The sequence below is a fragment of the Crocuta crocuta genome, unplaced genomic scaffold, assembly GCF_008692635.1.
Source record: "Crocuta crocuta isolate KB4526 unplaced genomic scaffold, BGI_CrCroc_1.0 scaffold30, whole genome shotgun sequence".
NCBI lineage: Eukaryota > Metazoa > Chordata > Mammalia > Carnivora > Hyaenidae > Crocuta > Crocuta crocuta.
Window position 1 is genome coordinate 12,997,899 of NW_027528345.1, and position 20,196 is coordinate 13,018,094.

At 48.5% G+C, this 20,196-nt stretch overlaps 1 protein-coding gene across 1 annotated transcript; it reads left to right on the top strand.

Annotated features, from left to right (window-relative positions):
* Nucleotides 1-392: 392 nt before the first annotated feature.
* On the top strand, nt 393-10,484 carry SOAT2 (sterol O-acyltransferase 2). The gene is made up of 15 exons (XM_077753462.1): nt 393-666; nt 1,120-1,175; nt 1,694-1,830; nt 2,186-2,245; nt 2,565-2,672; nt 4,104-4,380; nt 4,808-4,877; nt 5,661-5,745; nt 6,261-6,306; nt 6,513-6,642; nt 7,902-7,999; nt 8,428-8,526; nt 9,030-9,165; nt 9,668-9,813; nt 10,016-10,484. Exons 1-15 carry the CDS (start codon nt 591-593, stop codon nt 10,064-10,066), a joined length of 1,575 nt encoding a protein of 524 aa, XP_077609588.1. The 5' UTR covers nt 393-590; the 3' UTR covers nt 10,067-10,484.
* The last annotated feature ends 9,712 nt before the right edge of the window (nt 10,485-20,196 follow it).

Sequence of the window (20,196 nt, forward strand, 5' to 3'; positions counted from 1 at the left end):
GGGGGGGGGGCCTCAGGGGCTGGCACCCAGCACTTCCTGGAGGGGCCAGAGCACCACCTTGTCACAGAACATTAGTCACATCGGAACATTAATCACTTGCATACAATGCTTTTGAGTTGACAAGGTTCTTTCACACACCTTATCTCGCGGTCTAAGGGAGCCCGGTGCACTGATACCTAAAGATCTTTCAGGCTCTGGGAAAGAGACCGGCAGGCAGGCGAGTCACAGTCACGCTAGGTGATAAGCCTCAGAGAGGCAAAGTCCCCCTCCCCACAGACATCCATAGGTGCATAGTGCATGGCCACTGTTCTGTGGGAGGAAGAGCTCGCTCAGTGGGGCATCTGGGCGGAGGTAGGGCTGTCTGGGTGTTGCAACCATCCCTGGGACAGTCAGCAGAGCGGAGCCTGGAGCCGAAAAGCTTTACCCTCTTAGACCTGATAACCTATTGTGCTCCTGGAGGTCCCCTCCTCCTCCAAGGACTTTAGTCTTTGGAGCTGTCAGAGGAGCGGAGTGAGATAAGAGCTTGGCAGGCTGTGAAGGAAGGGAGGGAGCGCTCAATAGCCGCCTACTGCCCGGTCGGGACTCACATCATGGAGCCCAGGGCGGCCAGATTGCGGAAGGGAGAAGGGCCAAGAGGAGAGCAAGACGACCGACGCTCCGGAGGTGGTGAGCCACCCTCTGGGGGTGCAGAAAGCTCCGGGAGGGGGGAAGGGGGAGGTGGAGACCTATTGTTGGGAGCAGGCTCCTACTATCTTGGGCGGACAGGGAAGGCAGCCCCTGCCTCTGTCCCTTGCTGCCCAGCTGGGAGAGGGAAGTGAAAGGATTATTCGGAGCTGGGGCCTTGCCTTATCTTGCAGACTCTTACCCCAGAGGGTGAGTGGAGTAGCTTCCCGCTCCCTGGGTGATGGCATCAGGCTCCCATGGCCTCACCCCCTGCAAAAATAACTTCCCCTTCTGATCGCCTCACTGTGATACTAGGTATCGACTGGTTGGGGGCAGGAAGGCTGCTGAGCTTGCAGAAAGCATTTCCTGAAAAGAGGATGTTTCTGGCTCTATACAAGGCGACAGAACCCTAACTCCCCCTCCCCCTTGGGTGTGCCCTCTGACCCCTCTTCCTAGGAAACACTGAGAAGGACAGAGGCCTGGACTTGGTGCAATGGACCCGACATATGGAGGTGAGGGAGGTCAGAGGTCAAGGCGGACAGGTCTTGGGAGTGGAAGGAGGAAGGGACGAGGACCAGCCTGGTGATAAAGACCATTTGTTCTTGGGTCCAAACCTTTCAGATCGGGTTAGAGCTAAGGGCTACGATGGAGGGGTTTGAAATACAGGTCAGCAGGGCAGGGACCAAGAGTCAGAGCCAGTGAACAGTCTTCTGTTCATGGGGCTAAAGGTCAGGAGAGGGAAGGCTGGGCGCAGGGGGAAGGGAGTAGGGTCAGAGACGATAAGATGGTTGGGATCCAGGCCCTGGAACCCGAATTGTCTTTCCTTGGTCCTCCGTGCTGCCCTGGGGAAGCCAGAGAGAGAGATAACTTTGGGGGGAACCTCTGGGCAGGAGCCGTGGTTGTTCATGTGTCTGTCCCCAGCACTTAGCAGTGTGCCTGACACAGAGAGAAGCTCAGTAGATATACAGGGAATGAGACGATGGCTGCCTGGGTGGAGGGACAGCGGGCCCTGCCCTGCCTTGCCCTCTAGGCTGTGAAGACACAGTTGCTAGAGCAAGCACAGGGACAGCTGCTGGAGCTGCTGGATCGGGCCATGCAGGAGGCCGTCCAGGCCTACCCACCACAAGGCGGACCTCTGCCTTCCAATCCTCCAGATTCCTTGAACAAGTAAGAGTCTGAGGACCTGGGGGCTGGGGGCTGGCTGGAGCAGGCTCCTCTAGCGTAACGGTTACGAGCCCTACATACCATCTCACACATCCTTTGCCAGCATTGGCATGACCCTGACTTCAACCATCCCTCTTTTGCCCTTATCGCCTCTGCCTGCCCGACACTGACCTCCACCTTCAGGGCCTTGCTCTGCCCTGGCCCTGACCTTCCACCTGCTCCTGCCCTCTGGCCCTCGCCCTGACCTTCGTCTACTACTGCCGTTGGCTCCCAAGTATTGACCTTCTGCGAGGCCCTGCTCTCCGCCCAGGGCCTTCTTTCCTCTGGGTCCTGACCCAGAACAACTGTCTTCATTCAGGGCCCGGGAACCATCCCTGGGGAAGCAGAAAACTTTCATCATCCGAAAGTCCCTGCTTGAGTAAGTCCACGTGAACGGCAGGGGATGGGAGGAAGATAAAGGGATTCAGCGAGGGGCCCAGGACACCTCATTGCTCATCCTCAGCTTCTAAGTGTTTGGAGGGAAGACTTGGAGAGGGTTTCTAAAATTCAATTTCCCCATTTGCCCTGGGCGTGATTGTGGAAGAAAGGCCACCAGGATGAGAAGTCCCAGTCATCGCCCAGCCCTTAGCCGGAAGTTCCCAATCACTAGTCCCAACCCCACGCATGGACAGTGCCTGAGCTGGTCTGCAGGACCTAGAGGACGCTCTCACACTGACATTTGGACCCCTTCCCCCCAGCGAGCTGATGGAAGTGCAGCATTTCCGCACAATCTACCACATGTTCATCGCCGGCTTGTGTATCTTCATCATCAGCACCCTGGCCATCGACTTCATTGATGAGGGCAGGTAGGTCCCCCACCTGCCTGAGATAGGCACATGGATCAGATGCCCTAGGTCCCTAGTGTCCCACTTGCCCCTGGCCTAAGACAGCACAAGCTCTCCTTTGAACCTTTGATTATTGGACACACATCAACATTGCTTCCAACAACATTCCCACCTAAAACACACTCTTCAGCTTCTTCCTTCCACACCTTTGGATGGTCCTTGCTCTGACCTTCCAGGTTAGCCACTCTGGGGACACTCTGCCCCCGCTCAAATACTTCTCAGCAGGAAACGTGCCCCGAGGCAGATACACGGGCAGGCACACAGGCACACTTCACACCGCACCACTCTCTCACATGCCTTCCCAAGTTCACCTTCATGGAGCACCTCCCAGGTGCCCACTCAGGGCGCCAGAGAGATGAGGGCCAACCCCCTCCCTGTCTAAGAGGCACTATCTCATAGATGCACATGCACGCAAGCGTCCCCACAGAGCACCCCCCACACTGGGATGAGCCTCATAGGGGTCTGTAGCCCCAGGGGTCTTTATTTGCACGTCCCCTACATCACCCTAAATAGGGCTTAGGAAGCAGTAAAAAGAAGAGGATCAAAGATCTACGGGTTTGGCAACAGTATTTCCTTCTGGTAAAACTGTTGTTAATTCTATGAGTAGTATAAGGATCAAATCTCAGTAAAAAGTTCAAATACCTGTAAAGTGACCATCCTTCCCTACCACCCCCTCAACCCCAGACCAGAGGTAAGGGTTTTCACAGGCTTGAGAGATTCCCTCTAGAGCATTTGTGACGCATTCACCCCCACGTGTCTATAAGAACCAAGAAGGTGTGTGTAGACGGTTTACATAAATAAGATATTCACTGTACTTATTGTTTTTTTTTTCACTCCTTAAGAACCTATCTTCCCATCTCAGAGATCTTTCGGTTCTTAAAGACCGCAGTCTGGAGAGGCCAGCCTTTTGTTCATTTGGTCCTTCACCAAGGGACATTTAGATTGTTTCCAACTTTCCACCGTTACAGACCAAACACCCTTAACCTAAGCAAATAAAATAAATACCTATCCATCTGCTTTCCATGAACTCGTGTCTACAGCTAGACACCCCAAAAGAGCAATCAACAGAAATCAAAGTTAAACTCTGAAAACCTCATATTCTAATACCCACGGCATACAAAGTTCTGAGTCCTTCTGCAGCACCGTAAAATTCAGCGGGCTCAAGGTCATTTATTTGTAAGCAAAGCCATCCCATGATTGAGTCTTCTCCAGCAACGCCCTGTGCTAGAAGTTTGGGACCACAGAGGTGCCACCTTGAACACCTTCAGATATGGGGAGCTGGAAACCCTGGCGAAATGCCTCAGTTTATTTTCCAAGAGCTCTGGCTGCACAGGGAGGGGACAAGGATGGGCCACACATTTGTCTACTTTGTCTCTCCCTCTCCGTTCCAAGGCTGATGCTGGAGTTTGACCTACTGATCTTCAGCTTTGGACAGCTGCCCTTGGCGCTGATGACATGGGTCCCCATGTTCCTGTCCACTCTGCTGGTGCCCTACCAGGCCCTGCGCCTGTGGGCCAGGCCCCGGGCAGGAGGGGCCTGGATGCTGGGGGTGGGCCTGGGCTGCTTGCTGCTGGCTGCCCACACCGCGGTGCTCTGGGTCCTCCCGGTCCACGTGGCCCTGAAGTATCAGCTCCCTCCTGCCTCCCGCTGTATCCTAGTCTTCGAGCAGGTGATGGGGTGATGGACAGGGGAGGCTGGGGTGGGGCCCTGAGGGGAAGGGGACTTAATACTACAGTATTTGTGGGGGCGGAGCTAGTTACCAGGGGCAGAGTATGGCTGGAAGGATTTGAGGGCACCAGCAGGAATCAAGGAAATTTGCTGATATGCAAAAGTGATCAGATTTTTCAAGGAGTCAGGGGGGTTGGCTGGTTGGAGGCTCTGCCTTGGCATTTCCTGTACCTCTTTACCTTTGATGCATCCCAGCAGCCACCTGTGTTAGGTTAGAAGACTATCTGACAAAAAGATAAAGTATGGGCTTCGACGGTACAGATTTTGCAATCTGCCGGCCTCTCTCTCTGGTAAACAAGCGCACAGAGATGTTAAGTGATTTGCTCAAAGCCACACAGCAACTTAACCTCCCTTCCATTTCTTCTCAGGTCAGGCTCCTAATGAAGAGCTACTCCTTCTTGAGAGAGGCTGTGCCTGGGACCCTTTGTGCCAGAGGAGGTGAGGTCTTTGCCTGGCGCTGCTATGAACTCAGTCATTTTGACTATTTGAATGAAGCCAGCTGCACCAGGATTCTCATACAAGCTCTGACTTCCTAAGCCTGTGTTGCCCCCAGGGCAGAACTCTGGCCTCCAACTAGATTCTGTGGGCCTTAGTCATTAGGCGTCCTCAGTTCCCACCTCTGAGATATGGTACCTCTGTTGCCTAGGACTTCTGGGGAGAGAGGCTGGGGCTTTCCAATTTCCAGGCTTAGCCTGGAAAGACCCAGAGTATGACAGCCTTATGTTAGGAAGTTAGGAGGTACCAGAATGACCGAGTGATTAAGGCACTGGACTTAAGATCCGATGGACGTATGTCCTTGATGTGCCTGACTGGCTCTTTTGGCAGAGCATGCGACTCTTGATCTCAGGGTTATGGGTTCGAGCCCCACTTTGGGTGTAGAAACTACTTAAAAATAAAATCATTTTTAAAGCGGGGGGAGCAGTCAGAGCAGAAGGAGAGAAAGAATGCGTGGTGAGGCTTACAGGTGCCAAATGAAACTCTGGCCACAGCAGGTCTTGCACTAGAAATAGGGTGTCTGGGATGGAGCAAAAGAAGGACATCAAAGGGCAGCTTCAGCTCCTGCCTTGTCTCACCTTCCCAACTGCACCTCCAGGCACAATGTCAGCCCCCACCCCGCACCTCTGCCCCAACCAGCCCTCCACCCACCAGTCCCAGCCTCCGCTCCCCCTGCCCTCTCTCCCTCCCCACTTCACCGATCCAAGCCCTCTCCCTCCTCCCCAGGTGAGGGCATACGGGCCCCCAGTTTCTCCAGCTACCTCTACTTCCTCTTCTGCCCCACATTAATCTACAGGAAGACTTACCCCAGGTGAGACCCTCCACCTCTTTCCCAAATGCCCAGGCCAACCAGGGACCTTGCCCTCCTACTTTCCTCTCTCTGATGTCTTTAGCCTCACCCCCAGGCACTGACCACTTTCTCAGGAAGCACCCCATAATAAAAGTGGGAAATAGGTGTCAGATAGACTACCCCTTCTCCAAGCACAACCCAGGAGGGTGTGACACGTGGGTGACCAACTGTCCTGGGTGGCCCTGGACTGTCCCAGTGTTAGCACTGAAAATCCTGCACCCTGGGAAACCCATTGGTCTGGAGCAATCTCCCAATTGTTGGTTACTTCAGTTGACATTCAAGCTAAAAATCCATTCGCCATGTCTATTATGGAAGGTCCAAAGTGTTCTAGACCCTTCCCTCCCCAGATAATCCTCTCAGGCCTGAGCAATTGAGGGAGCTTTGGAGAGAGGGCCCTAGAACCTGTGTACCAGTGGGCATGGAACAAGGTAAAAGATAATAAGACTGAAAACATATTGTCCCCGTTGCTGCTGCAGGACACCCAACGTCAGGTGGAATTATGTGGCCAAGAACTTTGCCCAGGTCAGAAGATGGGGTAGAAGGGTGCCTTGTGGTGACTGAGGGGGCATTTCTGGGAGTGAGGTCGGGGAGGCCTGGGGAGGAAGGTCAGAGGGTGGGGCTAAAGTAAGAGGAGGCAGGTGCTGGGCCAGAATCCAATTCCAGAGTTGAGGGGGCAGCTGCTAGCGATCCCTGTTAAAGTTATGTGTCCCCCACCTGCCTCCCCCCAGGCCCTGGGCTGCGTACTCTATGCCTGCTTCATCTTGGGCCGCCTCTGTGTTCCTGTCTTTGCTAACATGAGCCGGGAGCCCTTCAGTACCCGGGCTCTGGTGCTGTCTATCATGCATGCCACGTTACCAGGTATGCTCACCGAAGGCAGGGCTGGGGAGGGCTGCTCCCTGGGAAGGCTTAGCAGGAGCCTCCACCTTCCCCTTGCTCCTCCTCTTCAGTCAGATTCAATGCCTCCCGCATCCGAACTTCTCCCGCATGTGTCCCCTCCTCCCATTATTCATTGCCAGGATCTCAGTTCATTCAGATGACCACTCCAGTCCCTCTGTCTACATTGGCCTCCTCGTCTGTCTGCTTTCCCCCTCAGTCTTTCCTCTCCCACCTTCCCCCGACACTGCTGCCCAGATGAACTTCCCTTCTATAGGTTAATCATTCCCTACTCGGTTTCAAAAACTCCAGTGACTCCCCATTGCTGGCATCTCCAGACAAGATTTGACCCTTTGGAGGGCACCTGGGTGGCTTAGACGGTTGAGCGTCTGACTTTCACTTAGGTCATGATCTCGCGGTTCGTGGGTTCGAGCCCCGCGTCGGGCTCTGTGCTGACTGCCAGCTCAGAGCCTGGAGCCTGTTTCAGTCTGTGACTCCCTCTCTCTCTGACCCTCCCCTGCTCACGCTGTCTCTCTCTCTCTCTCTCTCTCCTAGAAATAAATAAAAAACATTAAAAAAAAAAAAGATTTGACCCCTTGGGCTTGGCATTCAAGACCCCTTCCCGGACAACCTAGCCTATCTTCTTATCCTGCCACAAGCTCAGCCATTCTTCGAAAGACATGCACTCTCATGCCTCGGGCCTTTGCTCATATTGGTGTCTCAGGTTGAATGCCCTTTCCCCATTTTCTGGCTGTGAAATCCAGTCCATGTTTGGAGTCCCATGACTGAGATACCTCCTCCTCTAGGAAGCCTGTTAGTTTTAGCCATCAATCACCATGACCCTTGGTGACCCAATCATCAATCACCCTTGCTCTGTACTCCCAACCATCTCAATGGCCACTGTGCTTAGCTCCCAGCACATTTGACCTTGACACATGGTTGGACATGTCTCTGTCCCAATCTCTGCCTCTATCTCTGTCTCTGTCTCTCACTCTGTCTCTCTCTCTCTCCACCCACTCTGTGAATTGCCAATGATCAGGGACTTTGAGAGTCATCTGTGCATTCCCAACATCTGGCTTGGAGTTCATGAGCAGAGGGATGGATTAATGAATGCATGAATTAGTGAGTGACTAATAAATGGCCAGAAGGAACTGGGGCCCTGGTTGCAGATGAGGGCCCTTTAGAGCTTCCCAGGAGAGCCAGGTGGGCCAACCTGACCTGCTGCCCTTGTCCCCACTCACCAGGCATCTTCATGCTGCTGCTCATCTTCTTTGCCTTCCTCCACTGCTGGCTCAACGCCTTCGCAGAGATGCTACGGTTTGGAGACAGAATGTTCTATCGGGTGGGGCCTGGACCTGGCCACTTGGGAACTGGGTGCAGGGAGGTCTGGGGAGCGATCCCGGGAGGATGGTGGCCCCGCTGGGTGTCACCTCAGCTGTGTTGTCCAGCTCTCACGTGAGAAATGAGCTCCTCTGGGTGTGGTTCTAATGCCACCTGTCCACCTCTTGACTAGCCAGGGCTAACTGCTTCTGTGTGCATGGTACACAGGAACCATCTTCTTCTGAGAGGGGGTCAAGGAGGGAATGCAGGCCTGAAGAGACTGCTGGAAGAGTGCTTGCTGTCCCTCTTCAGCCAAGGGCCAGCCCCTTGTATGAGAGCATTGGGATAGGGTGCAGGGGCCAACGGGGAGCCGCTGGGGCCTGGGAAGAGTCAGGCCCCTGATGCTCACCTCCTTGCCCTAACCCTGACCTTGACCCCACTCTTCCCCAGGACTGGTGGAACTCCACGTCCTTCTCCAACTACTACCGCACTTGGAACGTGGTGGTCCATGACTGGCTGTACAGCTACGTCTATCAAGATGGGCTGTGGGTATGGGCTCTGTGGACCCCCTCAGCTCTCATAGTTAATGGAGCCTCTCCAGGACATTTTTCCTCCCTCCCTCTGCATCATCTGCCTTTTCCAGACTTGGAAAGGAGCCCCCTTGACTTCCACCTACTCCCTTCTACCTAAATCAGTGGGCAGAAAATCCTTCTTGTGATCTAACTTCCTTCCCTCCTTACCCTTAACTCCACCCCTCCAAAGAGCACTTCTCTCCTTAGCCTTCTAAGGAACATGCATATAGCAATTCTCAGTTACAAAAACTTTTCACATACATAATCTGCACTGCAATCCTGAGAAGTATTATTCTATCCCCTTTTAAAAATTGCATGTAAGACCTGAAGAACTTAAATAAGGCGTATCAGCCCTTCAGACCCCCAAATCCCATATTCTTTCCATTGCACTGTACACTTTCTGGTTTCCTTAAGGAGGGGGCTCTTTGTGGAAGAGTCTTAGAGAGACTCATTCCACCCTTCTCCTCCCACCCCTGCCAGCTTCTTGGTGGCCGGGCCCGAGGGGCAGCCATGCTGGGTGTGTTCCTGGTTTCTGCCGTGGTCCATGAGTACATCTTCTGCTTTGTCCTGGGATTCTTCTATCCTGTCATGCTGATGCTCTTCCTTGTCTTTGGAGGTGAGCTTGGCCTGTGCGCCACTGGAGGGGGAGCCATCCAGAGGGAGGAGGCCAGGAGTCCTGCTCCTAAAGATTCCTGACTGACGGGGGAGGCCACACACCCTTCTGGAGGGAGGCATGAAAGTTAGGGTGGGGAGGAACTTGGGAGCAGGGAGGGAAGCAGCAGGAGGTATCCTGGCGGATGTGAGAGAAGATTGCTGGCTGGACTGGAGCATCTGAGCGGGACACATATAAAGGGAGACGAAGGAGAGAAAACTGGTGTGTGGATGGGAGGTAGTATGAGCTCCAGGATATTGATGTGTAAACTGAGGAATCCTCGTTTTCCATGAGCCACTTGAGACCTCCATGGGTTGCTGGAGATGGGTTCAAGATCTTCCCCAATGATGCCTTCCTGTCCCATCTCTTCCCAGTGCCCTGGGATTGGTGGGGGGAGGGACGGGCAGCCAGGGAGACAAGGCATAGGTACATGGAATTGGGGTAACGACCTTTCCTCCTGCATCAGGGCTGCTGAACTTCATGATGCATGACCGGCACACAGGCCCAGCATGGAATGTGCTAATGTGGACCTTGCTCTTTCTGGGCCAAGGCATCCAGGTCAGCCTGTACTGCCAGGAATGGTATGCACGGCGACACTGCCCCCTACCCCAGGTAAGGGACCACAACCCTCACTCAGCTCCCTCTCCAGAAGGACATCCTTCCGCTCTCCAACAGCCAGCCCCCTGTTCTTGTCCAATTCAACAGCCATGGTCAGGGGCTAGACCTGGCTTGGGGGTGATGGGCTCCCATGTCTTGGATGTGTAGGGTGGGGACAGGAGGGAACTCCTGCATAACTCACCTTTCTCTGGCATAGACCACCTTCTGGGGGCTGGTGACACCTCGATCTTGGTCCTGCCATACCTAGAAGACAGAGGACCGTCACTCTCCTGGGGATACCACCGAGTCCTTCTCTGCCTACAAAGCCTCGGACCAGAGCTCCTCTCCCTACAATCCTAGATCTAGCTCCAAGTCAAGGGGGTGTGGCAGGCATGACCCCACCAGGGAATTCCAGGGACTGAGATCTGAGATTCCAGGGACCTGTAGAACCGCTAAGCACAGACTCACAGTGGTGGTGGCTCTTGAGCTGCCAGCCCCACAGATTGGGCACAGAACCCCCTCCTACCTCATGACTGTCCAGACTTGGGGATACTTGAAGGATCTTATAGATTTGGTGAATGTGGGGTGGCTTAGAGAAACGAGGGCCACCAAGATCTGAGAAAGGTTTGGCTCTTTCTTTGTACTGTTTCCAATACAATAATAAAGTTTATGTCTCTTTTTATTCATTCATTTGCTTATTCCTTCCTTCATTATGTGGGCCCACATTTGACAGGCACGAATGAAGAACTGTGTCTGCAGCAGCAAGACTTTGTGCTGGGAGGGGCTGGGGGTTTGGGATGGCATCCTGCCTTGCCTTTCCGGTGCCTCAACCCTCCCCAAAACCCAACCTCGCCTTCCCTTCCATCTCTACGCCTACCTCAGCTCACGTTTCCATACCCCTTAATCCTGCTACTGCCGGCAACTTCTAGCACATTTGGAGAGGGCACCTAGCAGGCCTCCTGTCCCTCCACGGACCCAGGAAAGGAAATGCCCGACAGACCTTATGCAACTGTTTTAACCTCGTGAGTCACAGTATCCACAGCTATAAAGTGGACCTTAAAATGAAGAGTGTCTTGGGGTGCCTGGGTGGCTTAGTCGGTTAAGCGTCCGACTTTCGCTTAGGTCATGATCTCGCGGTTCGTGGGTTCGAGCCCCACGTCGGGCTCTGTGCTGACTGCCAGCTCAGAGCCTGGAGCCTGTTTCAGAGTCTATGTCTCCCTCTCTCTCTGACCCTCCCCTGCTCATGCTGTCTCTCTCTCTCTCTCCTAGAAATAAATAAAAATATTTTTTAAAAAAATGAAGAGTGTCCTAACTGTATGGGTTCAGAAGGTCAAGATATTCATGTTCAGAAATACTCCAGAAGCCAGACTTTGTAGTCACTCTAAGGAGAGGACTTTTTTTAAATTTTTAAATCTAATTTAATTAAAAAAAATGTTTAATGATAGCCTGAGTTTTTTAAATGCTTGCTTGTTTGTTTGTTTGTTTGTTTGTTTGTTTGTTTTAGAAAGAGAGAGGGGGAGAAAGAGAATGCCAAGCAGTTTCTGCACTGGCAGTGTAGAGCCCAACACAGGACTTTAACCCATGAAACCTCAAGATCATGACCTGAGCCAAAACCTAGAGTTGTAGGCTTAACCAACTGAGCCATCCAGACACCCCTTGGTTTCATTTCTTCTATCATCTTGTATGTTTTTTAATCATTCCATAGCAAGTTGCTGCTATCCATTCCCCTTCCCCTACCCTCTTGTTATCTTGGAAGTTCTACTAAACCTTTCCATTCCCTTGATGGTTACCTTCCTTCCCACCACTGATAATTCAATACCTACCTCTTTACCATCATTTTTAATATACCAATAGTTTCTTCCATTAAGATGTTTTATTTCCTGCCAGATGTTTTATTTTCTACCCCAGTAAGAGAGACCTTTAGAATACTTTCACTGATCTCTCTTATTCTGCTTCCAATTCCTAGGTTTGGCTGAGCTAGCACAGTACTTATGGTCCTAGATATAATTAGGTGTCTGTCAAGCTCCATAAACATTTAACAGTACGATATTTTGCCAACTTTCTTGCTCACTGCAGGGGTTTTTTTCTCCCCCTCATCTTCCTCTACCTTGACTTCTCTATTCCCTAACCAAATTTTTTTCTTGAATATTTTCCTCAGTTGAGGTAGGAGATTGATATACTCTTTGAATCTTCTATAGCTCCAAATATCTTTCTTTTGCTCTGACAGGTGAAAGCTTTCCAGCTGAGAATGAGTCCCTGGGCAACCGTCCTTTTCTCTCACTGTCCCCATGTTACTCAGCTTCCAGTGGTGCAGATGAAGAGTCCCGGGGTCAACTGGATTCTTTTCCCTTTGTACATAATTTGCTCTTTCTGTCTAGAAACTTGAAATGTTTTTCTTTAATCTTGGAATTCAGGAGTTTCATGCTTAGATGTCTGTCTTTTCTTTCTTTCTTTCTTTCTTTCTTTCTTTCTTTCTTTCTTTCTTTTTTTCTTTCTTTCGTTTATTCTTTCTATGTGTTCCTGTGCCCTTTCGGTCTATAAGCTGAGATCTTTCTTTCAATTCACTAAAATATTCTTCTATTTTTAAATTATTGCCTCTCCTCCATCTATGCCTTCATTCTTTTGGAGCTAATATATTTGAATGTTAGGACTACTGGACCTATTCTCCAAGTCTCATGTTTTCCTCGCTATTTCCATCTCTTCGTACTATTTGCTCCATGCTTTGAAATATTTTTTCCACTTGTTCTTCCAAGCCACTAATTTGAGTCTCAGAAGTGCCCAGGCTTCTCTCTTTCAATACATATGCTGACTTTTTTGTTGAAATAATGTTTCTTTAGTTCCAGAAAGTTGTTTGTTTGGGTTTATTTGTTTGTTTGTTTGTTTGTTTGGTACACTACTTGAATCTCTTTAAGTGCTCCTGATATTTTCTTAAGTTGTCTTATAACTCTTCAGTGGTCCCTAGGCTGTCTGGTAGGCAGGAAAACCACCTATGATGACCTCATCCCTGTAAAGTCAAGGGCATCTGAGTTATGTTCTTTCAAGATTGCCCATGGTTCTGACGTTGGCGCAGGGGCTCTCCAAAGCTGTTCTCCAGACTCCTGTGTGGTGAAAATAAGGAAGCTCCTTACCAGGTCTTCACATTAGGCCTTCATTTTACTAACTCCAACTTCAAGCCCTCACTTGCACATCCTGCCCCTGGGCCCAGCAGCAAGATGGTTTAAGAGAGGCCAGCATTTGGAGATGGGAGTGGAAATTCCCTTAGAACTTGAGCGTACATTAGAATCACCTCCAGGACTTGTCAGTAGAGATGGTTGAGCCCGGCCCCAGAAGTTTCTGATTCATTCATCTAGGTGGCCTGAGAGTTAGCACTGCTAACCCATCCCCAAGGAGTGTTGGCACTGCTGGTCTGGGAACCACACTTTGAGAAACATGGTATTAGAATAAACCAAACCAAGGGCATCTGGGTGGCTCAGTCAGCTGAGTGCCTGATTTCGGCTCAGATCATGATCTCACGGTTCATGAGTTCAAGCCCCTCTTTGGGCTCTATGCTGACGGCTCAGAGCCTGGAGCCTGCTCTGGATTCTGTGTCTCCCTTTCTCTCTGCTCCTCCCCCACTCCTGCTCTGTCTCTCGCTCAAGTAAATAAGCATTAAAAAAATTTTTTTTTAGAATACACCAAAACAAGCCATCCTTCTTCTTCAAAATTATAGCTTTTATTCATGGTAAGGAAATTAATCCAATGTCAGGGAGGTATCATCTACTCATTTTGCACTGGGTTCTTCAACTTATTCCTTGCACACAACTGGGCTCCATCCAGGGCCCCCCCATCCACCAAAGCCCTTGCTCGTGCTTCCCTGGCCTGACTCCTGGTCTGAGAACAGGGCAGTGGCACCCAGAACAGAACACCTTTAGGCTGAATTGAAGTTGAGTAGAAGTGAGTCGGATCAGAAAGCCTCTCCTTTGCACGGGCTCCGGAGCCCTCATGGTCCCCTTGTTTTACCCTGGTGCCCAGAGGTTGGGAGCAGAGTTGCCTCAGCCCTCCCTCCAGGACATGGTGGGGGGGGGGGAAGTGCCTGGAGTTGGGGTATGCATGTGAGGCAGGGGAGGGCTCTGCGGCCACCTTCCCACCCAGCAGAGCTCTCCTCTTGGGCTAGGAACCACCTTGTTCCCAGAGAGGATCTCCTCTCTGCTGCCCTATCTGTGTCCCTCATACTCTGTGCCCATCCTCTGCCTCAAACACCTTCCCTTCACCTCTTTGATTTTGTCCAGTCTTTTCTCCAAATCTCCTTGCCTGTCCTGCGACCCCCATATAATACTCACTCCCCCCTTCTGTGGTCCCCTCCCCAGTCTGTGCTGGCCCAGTGGTCTGCGGCCTCCATAACAGCACTAGCTGGAGTTTCTCCCTCCCATATCACTCCTCCCTTGCTCTACTGCTTGGAGCCCTCCTCCGATAACACACACTCCACAATTCTGAAACACAGACCTCAAATGGGCATTTCAGCAATGTCCAATGATCTTCCAATTAATCTGGAGGACTCCCTTCCCACTCACCAAAACAATTTCATGTCTCTCCCCACCATCCATCTCCAAGTCCATAGATACCCCTAAAACACACAAACATACCCTCAGCTTTCCTCCACTCCAAGTCCCTCCTATGAGCTGCAGGAATTCACCCTCTTCCCACCACAGGCCATTCTCTTGCCTCTCACCATCTCAAACACTAAGTCCCTTTTATGAGTTCCACGTGCCAAGTCCCCGCCTTCTCCTCTCTACCAAACTGTCCCCATTAGCATCCAGACATGCTCCTCCACTATGTCCCGTCTTTAACTCTCTCCCTCTTCGCCCTACATCTTCATCAAACTGTCCTCCTTCTCAGCTTCCTTCTGGAAAAAGTTGTCCGTGCTCACTGTGGCCCTTTTTCTCACCTCCATTCACTTTGGTCTTAATCCTGGGTCTACAAAGGTGTCTCTTCATATTTTAGTATGGGTTATTACCCCAGTACCCATCCGTTCCTGTCATCTCCTCTCGTGCCAGACAGATGCACTCTAATACATGACAAACCTGTATGTATGCTTGAAAAATAGTGTTGCACTCTACCCTTTTAGTTTACATGATTTATGCCATAATTCTCATGCCATTCGTATTCATCACTGTTTTAAATATGTAAAAAGTGCTACATTTAAATACGTACATTTCTGCTGATACCTGTGTAGCATTCCATCACATGCACGCACTACTTTCTTATATATGCCTTAACCTAGCAATGGACATTTAGTATGGGCCTGAGGAAACAGGGATTCCCTCCAGGATTTCCTGGGAGCTAATTTTTTTCTTTTTTTAATTTCTAGGAGAGAGAGAGAGAGAGACAGCGTGAGCAGGGGAGGGTCAGAGAGAGAGGTAGTCACAGACTGAAACAGGCTCCAGGCTCTGAGCTGGCAGTCAGCACAGAGCCCGACGCGGGGCTCGAACCCACGAACCGCGAGATCATGACCTAAGCGAAAGTCAGATGCTTAACTGACTAAGCCACCCAGGCGCCCCATCCCGGGAGCTAATTTTTAAGAACTGTTTAATTTCACTAAAAACTGCCAGATATTCTCTAAAATGGCTAGACCGGGAGCTGTCGACTTTTGTTTTTTTTTCCTTTTACTAAAAGCACATGAGGTTTTCAGTTTTAATTTCAGAGCACAGGTATTTAACTAATTTCGCTTACAAATAGCCAACCGTTCCACCACCATTTGTTGAAAAGCCTATTCTTTCTCCACTGAATTGCCTTTGCAATTTGTTAAAAATCAATTGATCATATATGCGTGGATCTATTTCTGGACCCATTTCTGTTCCACTAATCAGTGTGCTAATGCCACTCTTTTTGGATTACTCTAACTCTTTTTAAGTCTCAAAATCAGGTAGCGTCGGTACTACAACTTTTTTCTTTTTTAAAGTTGGTTTTGGCTATACAGATCACTTGCATCTCCATATGGATTTTATTTTATTTTTTTAGAACACCAGTTTATTAAATTTAATTAAATTTTTAAAAATTTTTTGAAAGAGACAGAGAGAGAGCAAGTGGGGGACGTGCAGAGAGAGAACAAGACATAAAATCCGAAGAAGGCTCCAGGCTCTGAGCTGTCAGCACAGAGCCCTACTTGGGGCTTGAACTCACGAGCTGGGAGATCATGACCTGAGCCACCCAGGCACCCCTCCATATGGATTTTAGAAATCAACTCGGAGCTCCTGGTTTTTGGGCCTTCAGCCTCCTGCTAGAAGTTACCCCAGTGGCTTCCTGGTTCTCAGGCCTTTGGACTAAGAATAAGTTACACCGCTGGCTTTTCTGGCTCTCCAGCCTGCAGATGGCGGACTGTAGAACTTGGTCAACCTTCATAACCAGGTGAGCCAGTGACCACAATAGATCTCCTCTTACAGATGTCTGTATGGGTCCCTATTGGTTCTGTTTCTCTGGAGAACTCTGACTAAACCCAACAAACATTTGGATTGTTTCCAATTTGGGGCTACTATGAATAATGCCACCATGAACATTCATGTACATGTTTTGTGTGGACGTATGTTTTTATTTCTCTTAGGTCTATTCCTGGGAGTGGAATTCCTGTGTCGTACAATAACTCTGTATTTAACCTCTGAGGAACTGCCAGACTGTTTTTCAAAGTGGCTGCACAAGTTTACAATTCCACGAGCAGTGTATGAGAGTTTCAGTGTCTTTACACGCTCACCAACTCGTGCTATTCCTCTTTTCTGTCATAACCATCTCAGTGGATACGAAGTGGTATCTCATTGTGGCTTTGATTTCCTGATGACTAACGATGTTGGGCAACTTGTCATGTGTTTATTGGCCATATGTGCATGCATCTTCTTTGGGGAAATGTCTATTCAAGATCCCTGGTCCATTTTTTAAATTGGTAATTTGTCTTTTATTATTGAGTTGTAAGAGGTCTTTGTCTATTTTAGATAGAAGTCCCTTATCAGATATATAACTTGCGGATATCTTCTTTCATTCTGTACATTGTCTTTTCACATTCTGGATGGTGTCCGTTGAAGCGCAAGTTTTACATTTCGATGAGGTCCAATGTATCTATTTTTTCCCTTTGGTTGCTTGTGCTTTTGGTGACATGTAAGGAAGCTTTGCCTGACCCCAGCTCCCTAACATTTACTCCTCTAGTTTCTTCCAAGAACTTCATTGTTTTAGCTCTTATATTTAGATCTGTAACTCATTATGAGTTAATTTTTGTGCATGATGTGATAAAGGGGTTCAATTACATTTCTTTTGCATATGGATATCCAATTGTCCCAGCACCATTTGTCGAGAAGACTATTCTTTCCCCCAGTGAACTGTCCTGACATCCTTGTTCAAAATCAATTGACTGGAAATATGAGGGCTTATTTCTGGAGTCTCAATCTATTAATTTGGTCTATATGTCTACACAGTAGACCACAGTGTCTTGATTACTATAGTTTTGCAATAAGCAAAGTTTTCATTGTCCTCAGGACATGTTACTCTTTCAGTATCAATGTGTGACAGTATGGACTGAATATGGCCAATCTGGAAAATTCACCTGGATAAAGATTAGAGCAGAAATCCCTTAGGTAGAAATACAGTTAAGAAACTCAGGAACACAAAAGCTGGTTCTTTAAGAAGATCAACAGCAATAGACCTCTAACTAAACTGAACAAGAAAAAAAGAGAGAAGACACAAATCATCAGTATCAGGAATGAGAGGTAACAATACTACAGATTCTATAGATATAAAAAGGATAATTAGGAAGCAAGTTATATCCATAAATCCTGCAACTTAGATGAAAATAGGCCATTTATTTTGGAAGACAAAAACTACCAAAGCTTACTCAAGAAGAAACAGACAGCTCTCATCAGCCGTCATCTGTTAAAGAAATTGACTATGTGGTTTAAAATCTTCCCCCAAAGAAATCCCAGTGTCAATACCTGGTATATACAACCCTCAAGTCTATCTTCTTTGGCAGAAGGAAACGGGACCAAAACACCTCTGGTTGACATAAAAACACTTAAACCTCTCATCCAACTTTAACATGTACATGGTTATAAGAAAAAACTAAAAATAACATGCTACAAACTAAGGAAATGTGCAAGCTAATTATGTTGGCACCAGAGAATTTGCTAAAAATGAACTTCAAGAATTTTTCAAAACTAGGCCATTAGACCACGGATTTCTCTAACATGTGGAAACTGGATCTCAACGACTGACAAAACATCAGTCTAGAAAAGAAAGCACAGAATTACTGCTAGATGGTGGCTTGTACAGACAAATGGAATTCCCTTTTAGAATAAACTACACCTTCTGCTTAAGAGACACTTTTGTGACTTTGTCAAGAACCTTAGCTTTGCTCAGCCTCAGCTGCCTTATTTGTAAAATACAGGGTAAAAAGAAATCTGCCCTAAAGACCAAGGTTGTATCAAGTGGGTACTTATGCAGGCCTTTCAGCTCCAAGACCTATTATTCTACGAAACTTGCAATGACAGTGCTAAATCAGGGGTTGCCTTCTTTGTACAAAACCCAACAAGGTACTCCACTTAACATGAAAAAACCTCTCTTAAAAAAGAGAGAGAGAAGAATGAAGCCATCACAACTCTGTACCTCACCATCCGTGGTTATCAATCCATTTTCTCTGCTGCCCCTGTGATATCTTCCAGGGAAATATCATTGCCCTCTTTAAAGCTCTGGCCCTTTGTTTCCCTTAGCACAGTTAAGATAGCTTGGGAGATCCAAAAGGATATTAGCCTAAATCTGAGGAGTCCATAAAGTCTATCCAGTAACTATGAACACACCTGATGCCTAGATTGCGGTTTCTAAATGCCATTCTCCACTAAAAGGAATCAGGGTTCCTTGAAGATTGAAGATTGAAGATTGAAGATCCAAGATTCCCAATGGAGCAGAGAAGCCACCCAGGAACAAAGGCAGTGCTTTAAAAAAAAAAAAAAATCATACCTAAAGGACACAGGAATCAGATTAAAAGGACTTCTTATGGTCAAAAGTGGTACAATTTGAGCACGTTAAAAAAAAAAAGTAAGGATGGGAGCCTGGGTGGCTCAGTTTGTTGAGTGACCAACTCTTGATTTTGGCCCAGGTCACGATCCCCAGGTCCTGGAGTTGGGCTCCACGCTGTACATGAAACCTGCTAGAGATTCTTTCTCTCTGCCCCTCTCCCCAGCTCACACTCTCTCTCCCTCTCTCTCCCCTCTTCTCTCAGATAAATAAATAAATAAAAATAAACAGTCAAATAAGTAAGGATAGAAATGGATTATAACTTACTGAATAAAACAAAGGCCCATACTGATAGTAAATAGATTAACGAATGAATGAGTGAACGAATAAGGAGAAGGGAGAGTTCCTCTTTGTAGTTGAACACCAAATGATAAAAGTGAAGGGGATGTCGGAATTAGAAAATCACCATTTTGCAGCCATCATGAGGAAAATTGGCTTGGGCAAGGATCATGAGTCGGTACTAAGTCTAGTTAGGGAAGTACAAGCAGAACAGGATATTGCATAATCTCAGAATGACTCCTCATAGATTGCTCATCAGTGGCAGAGGGGAAAATAGTAACTATACCGTGTAGAAACCAGACAACACCTTGATCAAATGATATCACCAGTAAGAAGTAGATGGACATTGCGGACCTCAGGGTGTACTTCCCTGAAAAGAACATACATGATTTATATCACATTCCAGCTCAGAATGCATAACTTGAATCGGGAGGAAACATCAGGAAAAACAAACAGATGAACCTTCTATAAAATGATTAGCCTGTATGCTTTATTTTTTTTTTAATATTTTATTTATTTCTGAGAGAGAGAGAGACAGTGTAGCAGGGGAGGGTCAGAGAGAGAGGGAGACACATGATCCGAAGCAGGCTCCAGGCTCTGAGCTAGCTGTCAGCACAGAGCCTGATGCAGAGCTCGAACTCACTAACTGTGAGATCATGACCTGAGCCGAAGTCGGACGCTCAACCAACTGAGCCACCCAGGCGCCCCTAGCCTGTATGCTTTAAAAACGTCGATGCCATTGAGGACAAAGAAGCCTGAGGAACTATTTCAATTAGGTTTAGTTCACTTTAGTTCAAGGAAACAGAAAGATGACAAGAAAATGCAATACATGATCCTGGCCTGGGATCCTGTAGTGGAGAGGGGAAATGCCACAGTGGGCACTGTTGGGACAAATGACAGTTTTAGAATATGGACTTTCAAATATAGTGTCAATGTTAAACTTCCTGAATTTGATAATTGTCCTATGGCTATTTAAGATAATATTTTTGTTCTTAGGAAATAAACCAGAGTTTTAAGAGACAAAGGGCTATATTGTATAAAACCCACTCTCAAATGGTTCAGGGGGGGCGCCTGGGTGGCTCAGTCGGTTAA